Below are 16,402 nucleotides of genomic sequence, written 5' to 3'. Positions count from 1 at the left end.
CGGCCCCACCCCCATAGCCTCAAGAACCAGGCTGAAGCAACAGAGTTAAAATTGTATTTATACAAGAAACGGTTATACAACGACTGGAAAGAAAAAAAAAAGGCAAAGTGACGAGAGGAGCTGGCAGTCAGGAGGGGCTGCTGTACTGGCCCGCGGCGAGACCCAAGATGTTCGCCTGCAACAGGAGGGAAGGGGAACAGCGTCAGAGCCGGGGCAGGGCGCAGGCCGGGAGAGGCGCGGGGCCAAGCCTCGGGCTCACCTTCAGGAAGGACTCCAGCTGCTTTCCTGACATGACCTTCACACGTTCCAAGTCCTCCACCTGCAGGACAACAGCCATGGGCAAGTGGCCTAGGGGTACCAGGCTCTTTCCCCCTCAATCGCCCAGCTCCAGCCAGCGCTGCCCTCCCTGGGCCGTTACCTGGCTGAAGGGGCCATGGAGCTCCCTCCAGCCCACGATGAGCTGGGCTTTCTTCTGGCCAATGCGCTGCAAGCTGCGCAGGTCGCGGGCTGAGCCCTCGTTCAGCATGTCTAGTATTTTCTGGCGCCCATGGGCCAGTAGCTCTGGGCTGATCTGTAGCTCCCAGCAGTCCTCAGCCTTTTCCTTGGACTCGGTGGCATCCAGGCCCTCCAACTGTGAGGTAGGGAGAGGTGAATGACAAAAACAGCAGAGTACAGCCCACTGCAGGCTCCGGGCTCCTCTGCCAAGGATAGCAACCTGACAGCAACCGCCTTCCCCGCCCTCTCCAGCCTCTCTCCCTCCTGTCAATTGTCTGACCAAAAACTTTCCCTCTGGTCACTCATCTTACTCTCATTTTATCCAACCTGTGAAAGAATGGTTAATGGAATTTCTGGGAAGGTCAAGTGAGTTATTGAACATAAAGCACATAGTAAGCTCTTCAATCTGGCCCCTCATTTCGAAAAAAGAATCAGCTCTTTTTCACCCCTAGGAAAGCACATAGGAGAAGGTACTCAATAAGTGGCACCTCCCCCAACCATCTCAGTTTTTAGGTAGTTCTTTCACTGTTGTTTCATTTCTCCAGTGTTGAGGTCATGTTTCCCTACATGGGCTCGTAAGTTTGTAGAGGGCAGGACCAAGGCTACATACATACCATACTGGTTAAGTAGTTACTGAGTGTGAGAGCTTTCAGGAAGAAAGGTAACAAATAATAGAAAACCACTCTGCTAAGTACAGTATAACACTACACTTCATCCTAGATGCCCTGTGAGTTACTTCTGTATTTAGACCACAAGCAACTTGGAAGCGTTGTAAATAGCTGATAAATGTTCTGACAGGTCATGTGATCCCATGGTCATTGCTCTCCCACTACAGGTTACTAACCCTTACTTCTAGGCTCTAAGTATAGCCCAAGCCTCCAGCTACTCTGACCTTTCTCTTGCGGCTTTTCTTCTTCAGGATATGGATGTTGGCATTTGGGGATTCTGCTTGCTCCTGAACTGAAAGGAAAGAACTGGAGTCATTATAGAAGCTACTTTTCACCCTCCCTGATAGCCACTCGGTTCTCCCATTTCTGATTCCCCAGTTCCCCTCCACCCCAAGTTAACCTCTTCTTTTGTTGTGTTTCCACATGACCTTTCTTATACCAGTATTTGAAAGTAATCTCAGTTGGTCTTGTATGATAATCCATCGTGCATTTGTCAGTCTACCCCATTGTACTAAATGCCTGAGAGCAGAGAATCAGATCTATTTCAGATCCTCCTCACCCATCCCAGGGGCTGGCACATGGTGGGAAGACATGAGTGACGTAAGGACTACTGCTCCTAGCCCTCCTCCCTCCTGCGATCTGTTATCTGTGCCCTCGTGGCCGGCCCCGAGCCACACTTACTCAGCTGTAGGGGAATCACCACAGCCTTTTTGAGGGGCTTGGCCACCGTGACTGTGCGGCGGGCGAGAGGTCGGAGCATTGTGGGAGAGCAATTCTCTTTCTCTTTTGGGTCCACAGTTTCCTGGGCCCGCACCTTGGCTTCCAGTTCTTTTTGCTTCAACTTAAGCCTCTGTTGGGAAAGGATAAGGGAGAGATGTGACCCAGAACCAATTTTAGGGCAACATGAAGGAGAGTGGATTAGGAAAGTAAGTATGCAGGGCTCCCTCAGGTCTGAAAGGTTGGCGACCGCTGCCCTAGAGGGCAGGGTAAAGGCCAATGGAAGCTACCGGGAGACAACTGGAGCCCAATATAATTAAGGGCTTTCTAATGATTAGGGCTGCTCAGAGATGGAACAAGCCTCTTTTTGAAATACTAAAAGGACTATTCAAGCAGAGTGCTAACTTAATTTGATAATTAGGTTTTCCAAAATGGCAACATCTTACATTTGTTCCTTTTATTTTTAAAAAAATATATCTTGATTGATTTGAGAGAGGAAGGGAAAGGGAGAAAAACATTAATGATAAGAGAGAATCATTGATTGGCTGCCTCCTGCATGCCCCCTACTGGGGATCGAAACTGCAACCCGGGCATGTGTCCTTGACCGGACTTGAACCTGGGACCCTTCAGTCCGCAGGCAGAAGCGCTATTCACTGAGCCAAACCAGTTAGGGCCATTTGTTCCTTTAACTTGTAATCCCCCGCCCCCCCCCCCCATTTGATCGCAATTATTTTTCAAAGTTAAGCCATGTTAAGGACGTTCAAACAGAAGCTGAAAAATTGAAGGACTCCAGTGGTGAGTGAAAACTGGATGCTGGTCTAGCCTTTCAGTGAGTGTCCTTCCTTATCTGAAGATCCTGATTGCTTCTCAAGGGAAACAGGGACCCCAGCCCCCACCTTTCTAACACTTACTTCAATCTCCAAATCCTTCTCCTCCACTGTCTTCATGAGCACCATTCGCTCTCGCTTTGGGGTGCTCAGCAGAGGGGTCCCCTGGGTTCCCCGGGAGCCCAGCAGACGGTCCAAGCTCAGGAGGCGCTCTAGCATGGCTGGGTCCATGCTACTTAGCTTCTGTAGGGAGCTGAGCAGACAAAGAGGTTACTCCCCACCTACTTCTCTCATCACCCTCTCCAGCAGCAGGATTCTCCTCATTGTGCCTTAACTTGTGTTCTATTTGGTTCCAGAACTCTGGTGTTAACTTGTTGGTTAACTGAGCAAATCATCCAAACTCTCTGGGTGCAGTATGCAGATTGATCACTATCTCTCAGGGATACCAGATCAGATGAGAACAAGCTTTTTTTGAAAAAAATAGTTTTATTGATTTCGGAGAGGGGAAGGGAGAGAGAAACATCAATGATGAAAAAAAAAAGAAAAAGGAAATATCAACGATGAGAAAGAATCATTGATTGCCTGCTTCCTGCACGCCCCATCCTGGGGAACCAAGTCCACAACTTGGGTATGTGCCCTGACCAGGGATTGAACTATGACCTCCTGGCTCATAGGTCAGTTTTCAACCACTGAGCCACACCAGCTGGGCGAGAACAAGCTTTTAATGAACACAGGAATTCGGAGCCTATGTGCCTATCCATGTGGAGGAGCAGTCAGGGAAGCTTCAGAGGACGTCATCTCCAACAGGGCTTTGAAAGCCACTGAAGACCTCACATGTCAAGGCTTTCCCCTGAGGGCAGTAGGAAAGGCCTATTCAAGTACAGTCCTGAGCATAATAATGCCTAACATCTGTCCCTTCTGTCTGAATTTTTCCCCTCACATCTGACCTCAATTATCATTCAAAGTGAATTTGATGCCACCTCTCTCACGATGCCCAACTTGATTGTGCATCTTCTTTCCTACACTGAACTGACTCCTCAAAGACAGGGCTTGCCCTGTTCTGTGTGTACAGTTACCTGGGAAGAACAGGAGCAGAAGATATGGATGAACGCGAGAAGTCATTCCTTCCTTCCTAGCTCTTCCAGAACAAGCACCTTCTCCATCCTTCCTGTACTCTGTACTACCTGTCTTGCATCACATACTGATATTCCCGTCTTATTTCCCCTACTAAGACGTGAGCCCTCTGAGGTCAGGGTCTGACTAGGTCTGATGTATCCCATCTCTGAGCTCACCCTCAGAATTCAATTCTGGGCCAAAGAGACGCATGTGGCTCGGGAGCCACAGTTTGCCGACCACTGGTCTAGGGGAAGCACATTTTTATGTATGCCATCCTTCCTCAGCTACAATAGCCCCCCGGGGCACTAATCCTTGGTCTCCTTACTTCACCTCTGTTCAGTACCCAGTTTAGAGGGGGCTCGGTAGAAACAGCAATGTTAAAACTGCAACTGACTCCTTGGAGTTAGGAGGGCAGGTGGCGAGACACAGAAAGCAAGACGCACTAAACAGAGGTGACCTGAGGGTTAGTGCAGACTGGCCCACAAGGGTATCAGAACTGGGGGCTGGGCACACCCACAGAAGAGACTCAGTTTAGAGAGGCTTTGTTTGGATTGAGGGGAGAAGCAGGGGAATGCTATGACACAACCGGGTCCTCGGAGAGTCATGAAGAGACTGGACTCTAACACAAAGACTGAGAGGTCTCAGCCAGACATAGCTCTTCATCTCTGTCTCCTTTGCTTTGCTCTAATCCTCTGGACCTGAAAGACCTGAGCCAGAAGCAAAAGTACTTTTCCTTGAAACAGCTGCCCCAAAATAGGATGTTTTTGTGGAAAGGGAGGGGACTAGGTACTCAAGTAGGAAGCCTCTGGAGGACCCCAGGCAGCAGCACCAAGGAACAGGTTCACAGATCAAGGATCTGATGGGCTCAACTCACTGCTGCTCTGCACCCAACCCAGACACAACAGGAAAGGGAATATGCCCAAGGTCTCTCCCCATCTGCTCACCTGAATTTCTGAGAAGCGGAGGCTGGAGGCTCAAGGGGCTCAGGATTCCCAATCTCCTCTTCCTCAGGGCCTCGGGCTTTCTTTGCCTCTGGAGGGCCTACCAGTTCTTTCTGAGACAGTTTAACAGGTGCCAAGACTAGGAAAAATGGGGTGTGTGTGTGGGGGGGTATGTCAGCCTCTGTGCCACCGCTTGGTGGATTTAGCAAACCCCCAATTGTCCAGACCGGCCTTTCTACTCCTGCCAACCCCTGTCCTTACCATGAAGCTGTAGGCTCTCATTGGTAAAAGGTCGGTTGATCACCTCCTTGGACCTGGCAGCAAAATTGAGCGCAGAGACTGTGTCTAGGTAGAAGCATCTCTCGGGGGCAATGTTGGCAATAAGGATGCTGTGGGCTGAGCCACCCAGAGAGTCCTGAGGGATGGGGATTGGGAAGGATGGACTGGTCAGAAGGCCCCATGTTTCCATTCCTTGACTGCTGTTTCCCAAAACCCCCAGGAGGCCCAAGACCCTCTTCTCCAGCCCCTTTGCCCTGATATGGGAGGCCTGACCTGCAACAGGCGGGTGAGCTTGCTGTCCCGGTAAGGCACACGTGGGAGGCCCTGGTTCAGCGCATCCACCACCTTGCCCAAAACAAAGAGCGAGGAGTTGATGGCTCCACTCTCCTTCAGCCTTAGGCCTTTGTTGCCTGTACGCCGGTTATCCTCTGAGCCAGCCAAATCAATCAGATAGAGTTTCCCCTCCCGCTGACGAAACGGGGCCAAGCGTTCCCGCTGGTCCACCTGGGGGAAGAACAAGGGCCCAGGGTTAGCTCAGGCCGAAGGGGCTTCCCAGGTCCTCACCCCTCAGTGGGACTTCACCTTAACCAGGAGCACAGCATGACTGCGGGAGGAGCGCTGATTGAGCCGAGTGGGTCCTACAGTCCGATTTCGACTGGCTGGAAGGAAGTGCTGCTCAAAATCAGCAAAGCTAGTGATGGGCTTCTGCGTGAGGCCTGGAATCAATATGTTTCCTCGACAGTCTTCTCGGATCACCAGGTCTCCGGATGCAGGGTTCAAGAGGTCTAATACCTGTCGGGGCAGTGAAAGATAGGGCCAATTTTCTAGAAACACACTGCTTACTTTCTGGGGATCAGTCTCCTTTTCTCTGCAGGATTCTCAAAGTTGTACCACCTGTGACCCCAACCTCTCTCTCTCCAGGTTTTAAGTCCTTGACACAGCAGAACTTATGTTCTAGAACTAAGTCTTACTTTGACCCTTTGTCTCTCTCCTCCCCAACCAGAGCAGGGCCTCACCTTTTCCTGGTAGATCTCTAAGTAGGACATAGTGACAGAGAGGGCCCATGGCCGGCCCTCAGCGCCCTCCTCCCTTGTGAGCTGTAGGAGGTCCATGAGAGCCCGGGGAATCACTCCAGGTTGCTCTGGGCTGCCCAGCATTGTGTGCGTCTTCCCTGGGAAAAGAATGGAGAGAGCTGTGAGATTTTCCTCCCCACTCCGAAGCCCTTTCTGACCCATAGCTGTTGCTTATCTGGCTCCCTCACCTGCCCCTGTGGGCCCATAGGCAAGCACACTGGCATTCTGCCCTTCCAGCAAATGCCTGAGGATGGGCTGCACTGATCCTGCATAGATGTCCTGCTGAGAACTCCTCTCTCCATAGAAGGCATCAAACCTGCAGGCAGGAAGAAAGGAGGGAATTAATGGACAGTTACAATTTCACCCAGACCTAGAGGGTAATACTGGCCTCAGATTTAAAACAGTCCATCCCTTTCTTACAAAAAGACCCTCGAAAGCATCAACTGAACACCCGTTCCATCCCATTCCTAACTGATGTTAGGAATACAGAGATGAATCTGATGCCTCTGTTCTTGGGAGTTCTGCAGTCTGGTGAGATGGATACACACACACACACACAAAGCCAGATAGTAAATATAGGCTTTGTGGGCCATATCGTTTCTTTCAAAAGTACTCTATCCTGCCATTGGAAAACAGCTTTAGACAATCCTATATAATAAAAGCCTAATATGCAAATTGACTAAATGCCAGGCCAGCCAAGGCAGGTGCCAGCGGGCAGAGAGGTGACCAGCAGGGGTGGCGGGGCGACCAGGGGTTGGGTCCAGCCCAACTCCTGATCGGCCCCCAACAGGAGGAGGAGCTGAAGTGGGGAGCACGGCAGGCAGCAGCCCAGCTGAAGTTGCAGCGGCGACAGCGGCAGGGGTGCGTACACCACAGCCTCCCGAGCCCCAAGTCCTGGCGGGAGGCAGCAGCAGGGAGCCCTGGCAGGCCTAGCCACCGCATCTCCATCCCCTCAACCGCTGTGGCCGCGCCTGGGGACTGCCAGCCATGGTCGCACCGCGCGGTCCCCAAGAAGAGCTGCTGCCGCTGGCTGGCCCCAGGTCCCAGTGGTTTGGGGACTGGGAGGAAGGGGAGGATGAGGTGGTGATGCCACTGGGCTTGAACCCCACCCGCCGCTGCCCATTGCCATGGAAACTGCATCCACAGGTAGGACGGGTGGGTGCTGCAGCCCCACAAATAGCGCGTTGGGACCCAGGTCCCCAGACTGCCCCCTTCCTGCAGCGCAACTCTGCACCTTCCTCGCACTCCTCACCTTGAGCACCTATCTCTCCCCAGGCCCCCTACACACTCCATGCCTGTGCCTGAATTTTGTGTGCCGGGCCTCTAGTATGTAAATAAATGAGCATGGCTATGTCCCGATTAAGTTTTATTATAAAGACTCCTGGTCAAACTCCTACAGGCTGTAATTGGTCACCCTCTGGCCTAGGATGACAGGGAAGGAGTCTGAACTTTAAATCTCTGACACTACCCAGCGACAGCCTGGGTTAGTTGTCTGGTTTATGTTCCCCCAACCATTCCCACACCTCCCCCAGATCCTACTTGGGGATCTCCTGCTTACCTTTGTTGCTCAGTCCCCACTTTGTGCCTATTTCCCCCACAAAACTGTGAACAGTGATGTATGTGTGATTCAGCTCCCAGCCTTTCCCCACAGTATAGTATCCTGCAGAGCACCCATCACAACGGGCACCTGTGAACATTTCCTGAATGAACAAATGAAGACGTGGGGAACAAAGCAGTGCTAAGGAAGGAGCAAGAATACTGAGGAAGCAGCTCTGAGAAACCATGTGGGTAAGTGATAATGTGAGCAGACCTGGGAGAGGGATGGGAAAAAAGAATGCCTGAACCTTACTGGTATTTGAGAGTCTCCTGGTGGTTCCTCCAGTTGGCAATCTCTAGAGAATAGCTGTCCAGGCCCCGTACACAGGGGGTATCATTTGCTCCCGATGTGCCATCTACAAATGGCCTCAGTCGCACAGCCACCCTTACTCGAGCTGGAGGCGGGCGCCGGACAGCTCCCACCTTGCTTAGCCGACAGCGACCAGCTCCTGGAGGGGAGAAGATAAGTTTTAGCATGAAGTAGGGTGTTGCACAGAGGAAGTAGGGACCAGCTTTGCTGAGGTAAGGGTAGCCGTCTTAGAGGAGGAGGTATCTGGTATAGCTGGGCTCTGAAGGATGAATAGGAGCTTGCCAAGCATTCCAGGTAGAAGGAATGGCATGTGCAAAATGCATAGAGGTTTGAAAGCTTGAGACCTCTTGGAGAACTGGTGAGGCAGGATGTGTGTGTTCTGTTAGTGAGGGCGAGCAGCGAAGGGCAGAATGGAAGAAAAATAGAAAAATCAAATACATGGTTTCAGGCAGAGTATGGTGGGGGGGGGATTGGAGGTGAGAAATTATATATATCGGCCAGGGACTATTGTGTACTTAGCCAACATTAACATTTATTAAGCACTGACTACATGCCAGGCACATTGGTGTTCCTGAAAGATAGGGTCTGTTCGTCCCATTTTATCAATGAAGAAGCTCATAGAGTGTAGCAGCTCTTGTGAGCACCTTGGTATTTTATACCTGGGGCCATGTGACCATAACTTTATACCATAGCCTATACTATAGTACTGTCTTTTTTGCTCTTCAACAGAGGAAGAAGCAGAGCCTAAAAGCAAAACAAACCCCGTATCTTAGCAGACTAGAGATGTCCATAACCAAGGGCCTGGAGGCTCGAGCCCTGGGGATACTATTGGAAGGGCCAGTGGCCACAGCTCATTTTGGAAGAAGCTCTTTTCCACCCTGGCCACGCTGTGGTTGGCCCCAGCTTGGCCTCAGTTCCTTCCATCCTCTTCAAGTAGGTCCAGTGGGTGTAGACTGTAACACAACCTGAAAGATCTAGTTTAAATACAGATTTAGTGCCCTGGCTGGTGTTGCTTAGGGGTTACAATGTCGGTCTGTGCACCAAAGGGTCTCGGGTTCAATTCCTGGTCAAGGGTACATATGTGGGTTGCAGGTTCAATTCCTGGGCTCAGTTGGGGCACATTCTGGAGGCAACCAATCGATGTTTCTCTACTTCTCTCTCTCTCAAAAAAAAAAGAGCAATGGATAAAATATCGGGGAGAAAAAAATACAGGTTTAGCTCCAGTACCTGGGGTGATGCCTGAGATTCTGAATTTTTAGCAAACTTCCAGATGCTGCAACTGCTGCTACTACAGCGGCACACTTTGAATTGCCAAGTTATAGACCAACACCTGACAGATTGTCCTAAGGATTAAGAGATGACATTTGCCCCCCACCTAAAACCACTCTTACCTGAGTTTTACAATACACACACACACACGCCACACACATGCCAAACTTAATGATGGCCTTCTCTTGATGGGGGTTATGCAGGTTTATCTTCTATGTTCCCAGCCCTGTAATGCTGTAGCGTGTGCATGTTTTTGTTTTTTAAGAATGGCACTGTGGACACCTTTGTTTAGAAGGGATGTGGTTGAGAGGCAGCCCCTAGTCTCTCTGTGTCACAGTTCAGATTACAAAAGGCACTGACATGCAATCCTTCTCTACTGTAAGCATTCTGTTTAGTATGCTTTCGATAATCCAACCTAAGTCATTAAAAAAACATTGAGTATCATTAGAAAACACATGAAAATAAAACTAAAAAACCCCTCTTTTTGTGAGGATTGAATGAGCTGAAGAAAAAAATCTTATGAGGAGGATATTTCTCTAATTTATGTTGGAGGATACCATACGGTGTTAACAGTAGCAGTAAAATTCAAACCTGGCTATCTTCACCTTCATATCCTCTTAATGAGGATGTCATAGTGCCTCTCTGTTGTCTACCAACGAAGAAAGGCCTTGGCAGCTCTGACTCCTTTTTGCTGGTAGTAGGGAGCCATAGGCCTCATATAAGGCAAGAGGCTGGCATGTGTTGGCCAGAACAGAAACAGCAAGACAAAAAGGTGGACACACTACCCCTAGAAAGAATCTTTTTGTAAAAAATTGATTTCAGAGGGGAAGGGAGAGGGAGAGAGAAACATCAATGATGAAAGAGAATCATTAATTGGCTGCCTCCTACACACCCCCTACTGGGGACTGAGCCTGCAACCTGGGCATGTGCCCTGACTGGGAACTGAACTGTGACCTCCTGGTTCATAGGTCGACACTCAACCATTGAGCCACACTGGCCAGGCTAGAAAGAATCTTATGCATAAGTAAGACTTACCCATAAGCAGATGGCCTATTTCAAAAACTGGGCCTCTGTCCCTTCCCCTGACAATGAAGCTAATTGTACCACTTCTCAATTTATGGTTTACCAAGCACATGTAGCTTTATTTATTTTAATTTTTTAAATCTTTATTGTCGAAAGTATTACATATGCCCCCCTTTTCCTCCATTGACATGTTCTAGCTAAGCACATGTAGTTTTAATTTGATCCTCATGGCAATCCTGAAAGTTAGCAACAAGTAAGTAGAAATTAAATTTTCAGTTATTAGCTTGTGACCCGGATTAAATGACTTAACATCCATTTGCCCCAGTTTCCTTGTTTATAAAATGGGGTGGGGTTGGCCTTGGAAGGGCTTAATGAGAATTAAATGAAGTAACATATAAAATTCCAATACAATAACTAGCATACAGTAGAAAGGTTCATTATTCAAGGTAAGGCAGCCTGTGTTCAAATCCCAACTCTACCACTTACAACTAACTAACCTAAAGAGGTAATTTTCTATTCCTGTGCCTTAATTTCCACACCTGTAAAATGGGAATAAATAAAAATACCTACTCTTTGGGTTGTTAAGGCAATAAATAAGGTAATTCATGTAAAAGTACTAGGTTCTTGGTAAAAGCTCAGTGTTTTATATTTATCCCCCATTTTTCATATGAGGAAACATCAATAAAGAGAGGTTAGCTAACTTGCCCGTGTCGACAACTAGTTAGTGACAGAGAAACCTTCAAAGAAAGGTCTAATGCCAAAGTTCATTATATGATTCCCCAGGCCATCTCAGCCCTTCCTCTTTGTATCCTTATGGCTTTGGAGTCTGCGACAAGTTCCACCTACCAGCTGTGTGACCTTGGGAAGGCTTAATGTCTTAAAGACTCAGTTTCTCTTTATAAAAATAACAGTATCTCAATATACATATAAAAATAACAGTATCCTCATAAAATTGTGAGGAGTCAAAGAAAAAATATACATACAATGTTTAGGACAGTGCTGGCAGCAAGTGCTCTCAGTAAACGTTAGCTATTGTTATTGTTATGATTACACTCTTTCTCTTGCTACTCACTTCTCAAGGCAGCAACTAGCTTCTGTCTGCACAATTCAGCAGGGGGACCAATGACCTCCTTACTGCTGAATCCAGTAGACATGTTCGGTCTCCTTCCTATCTGACTTCCCCGCAGTATTCAATACCCTGATCTGCTTTCCTTTGGGAAATATACTTTTCCCTTAGGTTCCATACGACTTCACCCCTTCTCAGTTTCTGCCATTTTTAAATGTTTTTTCCTAGGCTCATTCTATCCTCTTTCTAGACCAGGGCCGCTCAGTTTGGATAATTCTTGTGGTGGGGCTGTCCCATGCATTGTAGGATATGTAGCGCACATACTAAACACATATGACAGTAGCATTTTGTGCCACCTCTCCCCAATTTCAACAACCAAATTTCCCCCTCTAGTTGAGAACCACTACTCTGGTTCATTTCATGGGCATGGCCACCTGCTCTCTTGGCTTTAATTACCATTGTAAAGCCGATGAATCCTAATTGACACCTCCACACTAGAGTTCTCTTCCTGAACTTCAGATTTACATTCCAGGCTGCTGCCCTGACATCTTACATGGTTCGAAGGTGCTCGGAACGCCACCTGTCCCAAACTGAACTCTTCCCCATCTCTCTGCAACGTCATCCTCCTCCTATGCTCTCTAATGGAAATGACAGGCACTAACCCAAAGATGGGAATCTTTCCTACCCCAACCTTCTCATTTCCCACATCAGTTATTCATTACATAAGTCAATTCTACCTTTTTAGATGAGTCCACTTCTCTCTATTCCCACTGCACAATTTCTGCCAAAGTCATCATCATCTCAACAGTTTCCCAACTGGTCTCTCTGCCTCTAGTCTCACTCACCTCCGATCATTCTCTCTCCACTTCCTTCCTTACACTGTAAGCCAAGCATGTCAAACTCATGGCCCGCGGGCCACATGTAGCCCACAACGAATATTTTTGCTGCCCAGCCAATATAATGGTATATAAGAAACGTTTTAATAAAAATTTCGTAACTTAATTTTTACAATATCCTGTTATACAAAATTATTAATAATGAACTACAACGTTCACTAATGACTGATTACTGTAATCGTGTTGCATTCATTTCCATTATGCGCCTTACTCGCAGGCGCACCATTTCTCTCCACTAATACTAGCAGCGAATATTTTAGCAGCGGATTGCCACTTTAGCCTTGGATTGACTTGTTTGGTGTGCGCAACAGGAAATATTTTGCTTTCAGAGAACAAGAAAAATAGGTTTATTTATGTTACGCTTATTAATTTGTGCAGGTATTCAGTGTCTGGTAAGTTAATGTTCACGAAAAAATAATTTTTATTAAAAGTTCTATTATTTTATGTTAATGATGACTCATTTATTTCAGCGCTTTGTATTCAGCATGTCTCTATCGAAATAAACCTACGTTTCTATGAAAATTGAAGATTTTGTGTTTTTTTTGCAGCCCACATAAACTCAAGCCTTGTTTGGCCCTTGTTAGCCTTTGAGTTTGACATGCTTGCTGTAAGCGCTCAACCACAATGAATTCCCTTCAGTTCCCACACACACTAAGTTGGTTCACGCCTTTGGGCCTTTGCATGTGCTATTCTAGCTCCCTGGAATATCTTCTGTACCCCACCCACCCCCATCAAGTGACTGATGTAAATAGGTAAACCTTACTTGCTCTAAAAAGCCTTCCCTTCTAAAATGACTGACCTATTAAGGTTCAATTAGGTGCATGCAAGCACCTAATAACTCCTCCATCCAAGCACTAATCACACGCCACTGTAACTGCGTATTTGTCTGTTTTCTCCATCTAACTGTAAACTCAGTGAAAATAAATCTTACTCTGCTCACCTTTATATCCCCAGTGCCTAGCACAGAGTAGGCTCTCAGAGAGTATTTGCTGAACAAATTAAGATTTGATGAATACGCTAACATAAAGTATTAACCTGTTCGTTTCCTGTTTTCACCATAAAAGTGGCTCACTGCTGTTCTTGCCCCAAAGCTCAGGGTCCAGCAGAGGAGGGGAGAGGCACATGTAAACAACTGCTTACAGGACAAGAGTCTCTCCCCTTCCTAAAAGCAACTCTGAGGCTGGGCGACGCTATTTCTTCTAATTTCCCCCTCTCCTACAATTCCCCAGCTTCATTTAACTTAACTCTTTCCTCTTTTATGCTGAGGAAAATTGAGCCAAAGATAGCATCTTTGGCCCCTCTTTTTTAAGAAATTACTTGGTAGTCTTTTTGCTTCACCAAAGCCTGGCAAACTCCTACCCAACCTTTGAAACACACCTCAAATATTGCTTCCTTAATAAAGTGCCTCCAGAACACCCAAGGGTTTACTTCAGATTCTGTACTCTCTCTAGCAGTCTAGGTATACATTATCTCTCATTGCTTTTCATGTTATTATAGGTTTAAATGACTACCTACTAAAACGGACTATAAGCTCCTCTAGGGAAGCAACCACATTCATTCAAGTGTTTCTATGATACCTACTATGTACCCGACATCGTGGGTCTGGGAAGGGTAAGAGCAGGTTGTGCTCAGACAGCAGGAATTGTATGTGCTTGGACACAGTGGTTGAGAGCAGGGGCTCTGAGTAGACTGCCTGAGTATGAATTCAGACCCCAACATTTACCAGTTGTGTTAACCTATTTAACCCATCTATGCCTGTTTCCTCGTCTGTAAAACAGAGACAATAGCAGCACTATGTGGAGATTAAATGGCTCATCACCATAGAAGGCTAACAACTGTGCCTGGAACGGAGCAAGGGCTCCACATGTGTTTGACATCCTACTAAATAGCGCTGCTTCTCCACAGGCCTGACAAACAGTAAGGGGACTGTGGTGCCCGCCATAACCACAGACCAGAACTCAGTCTACAGGAAGAGCGCAGAGGCATAAACACATACATACAAGCTTCTGACTATCCGAACAGTCTTTCCAGCTCTAAAGTGGCACTGATCTCCACGGCTGGAGTGAAAGGAAACAGTCCCTCGTTTCCCTTTTCTGTGGTCTCCGCACATCCTACCTAGGCTGTCAACTCACAGGCAGCTGCAGTCGGTCTCGCCCTCGGCCTGCCCTCCTCTCTCTCTCAGGGATCCCCCCCGCCCCAGCACCGCCCCCCCCCCCGCCCCGCCCGGCCGCGCGCACCCAAACAACTCGTCATACGGGCATCCAGCTCCCTTGTTTCTGTCCTCACGGTTGGGGTGTTTGCCACTTCTCGCTCGCTTACTCACGTAATCTCCTGAGATGGGGTCATCGTCTTCATTTTACAAAGAAACCGAAGCTCACAGAGGAAAAGTGCACTGGGCTCAAAAGAGGCTGTAAGTGCCAAAGTCAGGTCTCAAGCCGAGTGTACTGACCCGTGAGAAGAAACAGTGAGAAGAGCGAGGTGGGCTGACCCGCCCGCGACTCCCACCTCTCGCCGTGTCCCCGGGCCCCCCCGGGACAATCCCCGGGGCCCGGATCAGATACTGACACGTTACCCCGCCAGGCGCCAGGCCTCGGCGCCCTGCCCAGGCCGGGCTCACGTACCTACGGTCGCCGCCGCCATCTCGCGTCGCCTCAGCTGCCTCCTTAGACCCGCCTCTCCTATTCGAATTTCCCGGTGCCCCACCCCTCTCTTGGCTCCACCAATCATGTCCATTCGCCGCCGGAAGCCGTGCAACTATCCCGCCCTCTAGGGCTCGCCCGGAAGTCCAGCACGAAAAAGGTTCCCCCGCCGGAGAACGCATGCGCGCACGTTAGCCTCCCAGCCGTTGACGTCCCGGCCCGCGCTCCTCGGCAAACTCGGGCGCCCGAGGCGGTGGCGACTGCGGCCTTTGGGGCAGCTGCTGAGTGCCGCCCAGTTTCGAGGCGTAGACTTGCGTAAGTGCAGACGTTTCGCCTCATTTCCCCTCTCAAATAACTACGAATTTTAGTACGAATCAAGCAGTGATTGAAGGCACTTAATCAATTTATCCAAAAATTTCCCTACGCGGAATACTATTTTCGTGGTAGAAGAGATTATATAAATAAGGAAAATGTTGCGTAGAAACGGGATTATTCTGAACGACTGGTAACGGTCTTCACTTTCGAGAGGTTTTTTTGCCTCAGAAGCTGTTTCGCGCGCTGAGACGGCCGTTTTGCGGCCGCGGGACCCCTGCCCCGCCGTCGGTGGGGCTTCGCGGAGCCCTTCCGGTGGGTCCGGAGCGGCGCTGCACGGGCGGGCGCCGTGCACTCACCTCCCGCTGAGCCAGGGCCACTGAGTGAGGGGTCGCAGCTAGATGCGCCCCCTCATGTCGCATGTCTGAGCGGAGGAGACCGGCTCGGACGTTGCCTTCTTTGTAACTCAACATGCAGCGCAGCGAGCCCAAAGGCAGGCTTGGTCTCCTAGTCGACTTCAGCCGAGGCCCCACATCCTGTGGGTTCAACGTCTGTGAGGTAGTTCCCTTTCCTTTCTGGAAGCTTACTCGGGGAAGATCAGGGCATCTTTGAGCTCCTGGTAGGGCCCTTGTTTTTTTTATTTATTTTTAGTAATTCTTTATTGTTGAAAGTATTACATTATGTCTCCCCCATTGACCCCCCTCCAGCCCGCTCCCTCCCCATCCCCACCCCTTTGTGCCCATGGGTAGGGTCCTTGTTTAGACATTATGGCCTACCTATTAAAAAAACAAAATAAAAAGCAACTATTAGACCAGTGGTTCTCAGATTTTTGGGGCCTTGGAATCCCTTTACATTCTTAAAAATTGAAGCCCCGATGATCTTTTGTTTATGTGGGTTTTATCTACCCATGTTTACTGTATTAGAAATTAAAACAAATTTAAACTGTTTATTAATGCACTTAAAAATTACAGTAACAGCCCTGGCCGGGTGGCTTAATCGGTTGGAGCGTCCTTGCGCGCCTCCAAAGGTTTCCGGTTGGATTCCTAGTCAGGGCACATACCTGGGTTGTGGGTTCAATTCCTGGTCTGGGTGCATTTAGAAGGCACGTGATTGATGTCTCTCCCCCCCTCCCCCCCACCTTTCCCTTCTCTCTCTCTCTTTCAAATCCTCTGGTG

General features: G+C 48.7%; 1 protein-coding gene across 1 annotated transcript; it reads right to left on the bottom strand.

Annotated features, from left to right (window-relative positions):
- Positions 1 to 38: 38 nt before the first annotated feature.
- KIF22 (kinesin family member 22) lies at positions 39 to 15,010 on the bottom strand. Its single transcript, XM_059692314.1, has 14 exons — positions 14,898 to 15,010; positions 7,966 to 8,161; positions 6,305 to 6,432; positions 6,060 to 6,214; positions 5,626 to 5,835; positions 5,317 to 5,547; positions 5,026 to 5,179; positions 4,768 to 4,903; positions 2,792 to 2,960; positions 1,845 to 2,013; positions 1,388 to 1,455; positions 419 to 631; positions 260 to 319; positions 39 to 175 (listed from the first exon to the last, which is right to left on the bottom strand). Exons 1-14 carry the CDS (start codon positions 15,007 to 15,009, stop codon positions 128 to 130), a joined length of 2,049 nt encoding a protein of 682 aa, XP_059548297.1. The 5' UTR covers position 15,010; the 3' UTR covers positions 39 to 127.
- Between the last annotated feature and the right edge of the window lie 1,392 nt (positions 15,011 to 16,402).

This window comes from Myotis daubentonii, chromosome 4 (assembly GCF_963259705.1).
Source record: "Myotis daubentonii chromosome 4, mMyoDau2.1, whole genome shotgun sequence".
In the NCBI taxonomy this organism is placed as follows: domain Eukaryota; kingdom Metazoa; phylum Chordata; class Mammalia; order Chiroptera; family Vespertilionidae; genus Myotis; species Myotis daubentonii.
The sequence above is the reverse complement of the archived record's forward strand: the minus strand, read 5'-3'. Positions and strand labels throughout refer to the sequence as shown.